The sequence below is a fragment of the Triticum dicoccoides genome, chromosome 6B (assembly GCF_002162155.2).
Source record: "Triticum dicoccoides isolate Atlit2015 ecotype Zavitan chromosome 6B, WEW_v2.0, whole genome shotgun sequence".
Lineage (NCBI taxonomy): Eukaryota > Viridiplantae > Streptophyta > Magnoliopsida > Poales > Poaceae > Triticum > Triticum dicoccoides.
Window position 1 is genome coordinate 559,102,018 of NC_041391.1, and position 5,385 is coordinate 559,107,402.

General features: G+C 49.2%; 1 protein-coding gene across 1 annotated transcript; it reads left to right on the top strand.

Moving 5' to 3' along the window:
• Positions 1 to 2,450: 2,450 nt before the first annotated feature.
• Positions 2,451 to 4,290, top strand: LOC119324554 (aspartyl protease family protein At5g10770-like). Its single transcript, XM_037598338.1, has 2 exons — positions 2,451 to 2,642; positions 2,735 to 4,290. The coding sequence occupies exons 1-2, from the start codon at positions 2,501 to 2,503 to the stop codon at positions 3,952 to 3,954; spliced, it is 1,362 nt and encodes a 453-aa protein (XP_037454235.1). The 5' UTR covers positions 2,451 to 2,500; the 3' UTR covers positions 3,955 to 4,290.
• The last annotated feature ends 1,095 nt before the right edge of the window (positions 4,291 to 5,385 follow it).

Genomic DNA, 5,385 nt, shown 5'->3' on the forward strand with positions numbered 1-5,385 from the left:
GCATGGTTTTCCACCCTGGAGGTGTTACTGAAGAGTTTGAGTTTGTTTCTACCATATCGTGAAGGTCTTCTGTTCTCTAAGGTAAAATCCCTAGGCCTGGCTTTGGTGTTGATGCCCCTTCCTGGAGGCGCCATCTTGGAAACCATGACCTTCACCGGTGTCGCTTGTGGCTAGGGGTGGTAGTTGGGGTAATGTGGGGGCGAGTGGCAGACCTAGAATCTAAGTACAGGGGTGCCAAACTTCAATATGTCAATACAACATTTAGAAAACTTACACAGAAATAGTATAATTTAGCCCAAGTAGTCTGAAATAGCACTAAATTTTACACAATTAATATTAATTATAGCATACATATATTATATTGCATTTGTGTAGGGGGTGCCATGACACCCATGGCACCCCCCCCCTAGATGCGCCGCTGGTGGTGGCAACTATGATATTCTAGTAAAGCAGGAGGTATCATTTGGTGGTGGTGCAACCCCAACAATTTCATGTTTGTGGGACTCGTATTAGCTACGTGTTCACTCATATCCTGCAACAATGTAGGTGGTTGTGAAGTTGGAGTTGCGCATCTCAGCGATATTTGGCGACAATATCATTCAACTAGTAGATTCTAGAGATGACTCGATAGTCTTAGGTGGCTTTGACGCAATTCACGGTGCAAAGGTGATGACAATGATGTTGAAGGTCTTTGTTACTGTGCGGGTCTTCATCTTTGTGTGTTTTGGTTTTGACCAGTTTGTTGCCTTGGTGCTCTATGCCTAGTCTCGCTAAGTAGCATGGTCTTGGATTTAATCCAATTTTCTAACCGAGCAATGTAAAGTTTGGCCTCGTTTGTTGTTAAAAATGAGGTGCTTTTTGTATTGCAATGTCAAGGCTCCTTTCTTAGTTATTGGTTTCGACAAAAAAAGTGTTAGAATGAGCAACTTGGCGTACACATTTCCACAACATAGTAGGACAGTTTCGTCGATATAACTAACTGGTGGTTATATAACTAATGGAGGTGGTTGTACTCCCAACCCACCATAGATCAAACCTCCGATTTGATGCCATGCACATCTTGTAAAGGTGGATAACCCTTTTTGAGTGGTAACGGTAAATGGTGACTTGTCGTTCTCCGCAGGTCCAGTTTTCGGCATCATACAAGCGCTCTGTGAGCACAAAAGACCCAGCATGAAACTGTTGATTAGATCCAGCAAACATTTTTATGTACTTTTCCTTAATTCCAAACGTGTTTTTAAATTTCTACTCATCTTTTGTATGAGACAAAAGATTTTTTAAATCTTGTGCTTTATTACTACTTCAAGAAATCATATGCCTGAATGCAGCTGGGTGTACACATCCCAATATGGTAGGACACATGCGTTTATAGAATCGACTATTGGTTACATAACAACTGGAGGTGATTGTACTCTCAGTCCACCATGGATCGAACCTCATGTGTGAGGCCATGCATGCACATCTCATATGGTGGTGGATGATCTCTTTTAAATGGAAGCTTCAAATGGGGGCTTCATCGTTTCCCGTGACCTCAATCTTCTATATAAGTGCTTGCGTCTATGTGCATGTGCATTGAAAGAACCCTGCATGAAATTGGGGATTAAATCCATCAAACCTTTTTGTACTTCTCCTTAATTCCCAAAAATATGATCTAATATTTCCACTCATCTTTCCTACCACACAGAAATGTTTACAAAAAACCATAAGCATTCTTATAACCTCAAGAAATCATATGTTTTCCCCATGAAAATCCATTGTTCGAAGGGACCACCACTACAAAGAAAGGCGAACAGCCGAACACCTTCGAATGGTGCCCCTTGCTACAGGGACGGCCGAACTCTAAAACTGGCACTTTGCACCGTGATTTTCCTTCTTTTTTTTCTCACTGAAAGGGACTTCCCGTCGTGATCAAGGCGGCAGTATTTCGTTTGGAAGAGACTGAGCCTTCCATTTGGAGAAAAATTCTATGAGACCAGGTCTCACGGGTTAGCAGATGAGACCCATCCTGATGGATGTCATGTGACATTCACAAATCACAAAGGGTTTATCTAGGTCTCAGTCGACTGAGACTTCGCGAAGTCTCAGTCAAGCAATGTAGTATGCAAGAAGAAAAGAAAACTGAAAAAAATTGTTTGCACAAATCTCAATGCAAGATCAACAGATTGTAGTATCGACTGAGACTTCGCGAAGTCTCAGTCGACTGAATTTTAGCAAAGGCGAATCACAAAGCATCTACCCCACCCCGCACCTGAAATCAGGGGAGGGGAGAGATTAGATGCTTTGTGATTTGTGAATGACACGTGTCATCCATCAGGACGGGTCTCACCTGTTTTATATGAGACCTGGTCTCATATACCACGGCTGCCATGTTTACCGAGTCAACTACGAGTCTTCCAAGTTCCAATTTTCTGTGGTTGTGTTCGGAGATTCTTATATCTATATAAGCTCAGATTCTAGATGTTAGCCTCCCCCAGCATTCCCTTCGAAGCAAGCAACATCCATGGCGTTCGTCTCGCAGCTGTTGCTCGTCCTGTCGTGCATCATCTGCCATGTTCTCATCGCCGGTGCAGCGAGCGAGCAGAGCTATAAGATACTCTCGACGAGCTCGCTCAAGCCTCAAGCCGTCTGCTCTGATCCCAAAGGTACGTAGTGGATCACTGATCAGTAGTGTGGACGGATGGGCGTAGCTTTCTGCAACTTGATTAATTATTCCATTCGTGTGTTGATTTTGCAGTGAATCCGTCGTCGTCGAGTGGAGCCACGGTGCCCTTGAACCACAGGCACGGCCCGTGCTCGCCGGCGCCCTCCAAGAAGGAGCCTGCCTTCGAGGAGCTGCTCCGCCGTGACCAGCTCCGAGCCGGCTACGTCCAGCGCAAGTTCTCCAAGAACCACCGCGGCGGCGGGCTGCAGCAGTCGGAGGAGCTCAAGGTGCCCACCGAACTGGGTTCTTCCCTGGACACGCTGGAGTACGTCATAACTGTGGGCGTTGGCTCGCCAGCGGTGCAGCAGACCATGACCATGGACACCGGGAGCGACGTGTCGTGGGTGCACTGCAACTCCAACTCCACGGCCGGGTCGACGCCCTTCGACCCCGCCAAGTCGAGCACGTACTCCCCGTTCTTGTGCGGCGCCGCGGCGTGCACACAGCTCGGCGCCGAGGCCAACACCTGCTCCAACTCGGAGTGCCAGTACATGGTCCGCTACGGCGACGGCTCCAACACCACCGGCACGTACGGCTCCGACACGCTGGCGCTGGGCTCGGACACGGTCAAGGATTTCCAGTTCGGTTGCAGCCGCGTCGAGGAGGGCTTCGGCGACAAGACCGACGGGCTCATGGGGCTCGGCGGCGACGCGCAGTCGCTCATCTCGCAGACCGCGGCGAAGTACGGCAGGGCCTTCTCCTACTGCCTCCCGCCTTCCCCCGGCTCCAAGGGGTTCCTGACGCTCGGCGCGCAGACCGGCACGACGGGCTTTGCGACGACGGGGATGCTCCGAAGCGAGCAGGCCCCGACGTTCTACGGCGTGCTACTCCAGGGCATCAAGGTCGGCGGTGAGCAGCTCAGCGTGGCGCCCTCCGTCTTCTCCGCCGGGTCCGTGATGGACTCCGGGACCATCATCACCCGGCTGCCGCCCACGGCGTACACGGCGCTCAAGACGGCGTTCAAGGACGGCATGAAGCAGTACCCGCCGGCGCCGTCCAGGAGCATCTTGGACACGTGCTTCGACTTCAGCGGCCAGGACAACGTCAGCATACCGACCGTCGCTCTCGTGTTCGACGGCGGCGCGGTCGTCGACCTCGACGCGAACGGGATCATATTCGGCAGCTGCCTCGCGTTCACGGGCACCGACGACGACGAGAGCACCGGCATCATCGGCAACGTGCAGCAGAGGACGCTCGAGGTGCTCTACGACGTAGGCCAGAGCGTCTTCGGGTTCAAGCCCAGCGCGTGCTAGCTGCTCGTCAGCGCGAGAGCTCAGCGCTCGCGCGTGGGACACGAGTGCACCACAACTCCACAAGGGAAGGAAGGAAGGGTGGCCAGCTAGGCTGCTCTCATGTGGCTGTCTTCTTGTTTGTAGTCGCGAGGTAAGGGACACGAAGAGGGCCAAAAAATCGTTTCGAAAAAAAAAGAGGGCCAAAATCATCATCTAGCAGACTATTTAATAGCAGCAACATGATGCGACGCATGTGTAATCTTTCAAATCAAACTATTAGGATAATCTTAGTTCTAAATTTTCATTAATATGAATAAAGAAAGAAATGGATTAAATGAAGACTAAATTTCAGTTTCACCCCTATTTTGCCGCTTTAATGGAATTACGCCGTTTAAGACATTTTCATTTGTTTCACCCCATTTAAAAAAAGTCAAGCCGCATTTGACCCCTTAAAAATTTAGCACATTATGTCAAATCATCACACAGTTGTCAGCATACACATGGCGTGCTACTCGACGGGGTTTCCTCCAGACAGTTTATTCCATATGCGTTTGCCCGCCTGCCCCACGTGCTCGGCTCCAAACATCAACAATTGTAGTGGCCAGAATAAGGCCTTGCATATCCCCAGAAGCATTATATTTTGGTCTTTCATATGTCCACGGACACGTTCAAACCTGTTTGCAGACAGGAGCCGAACGAGCGCTATTTGTCTATTCGGGCAACGTCGGGCTCCATTTCCAAAACCCCAAATCCATGCATATCATGCGCATAGACCCTTCGATCAATATGCACACAACAATTCAACACAAGTCAAAATGATCCACGATAAATAAAAATCATAATTCATACACAGTCGTTATTCATGAGGTCAAGCGACTTTCCCGAGGTCATTGGTCTCATTCTTTTGGTTGGTGAACCACACTTCCATTATCCATGAGGCTAGTGTCGGCCAAAATGATCCTCGACTCCTCGGTGTTCCCCGCGAGCCTCATGTTTCTATCTCTCAATCTCAAATGCTCTCACATACCTTCGACTTCTCAAGCTCCATTTGCTCTCATGTCTTCGTCTTCTCCATATTCATCCTTTCCCACTCAATTTGAACCTATCCCACACCGGCTGCCGGTTGAATTCCATCCTCTCCATTTGGGCGACCAAGAGGAGCTTGTAGCTATCCTCCTTCTTGTCTCCTTTTTTCACCCCCTTGTGCAGGGCCCCTGGCTAGCGAGAGGGCGTGGATGTGGATGTTCAGAGAGAAGTTGTTGTTGGGGAACGTAGCAGAAATTCAAAATTTTTCTATGTGTCACCAAGATCTATCTATGGAGAAACCAGCAACGAGGGGAAGGAGAGTGCATCTACATACCCTTGTAGATTGCTAAGCGGAAGCGTTCAAGAGAACGGGGTTGAAGGAGTCGTACTCGTCGTGATCCAAATCACCAGAGATCCTAGTGCCGA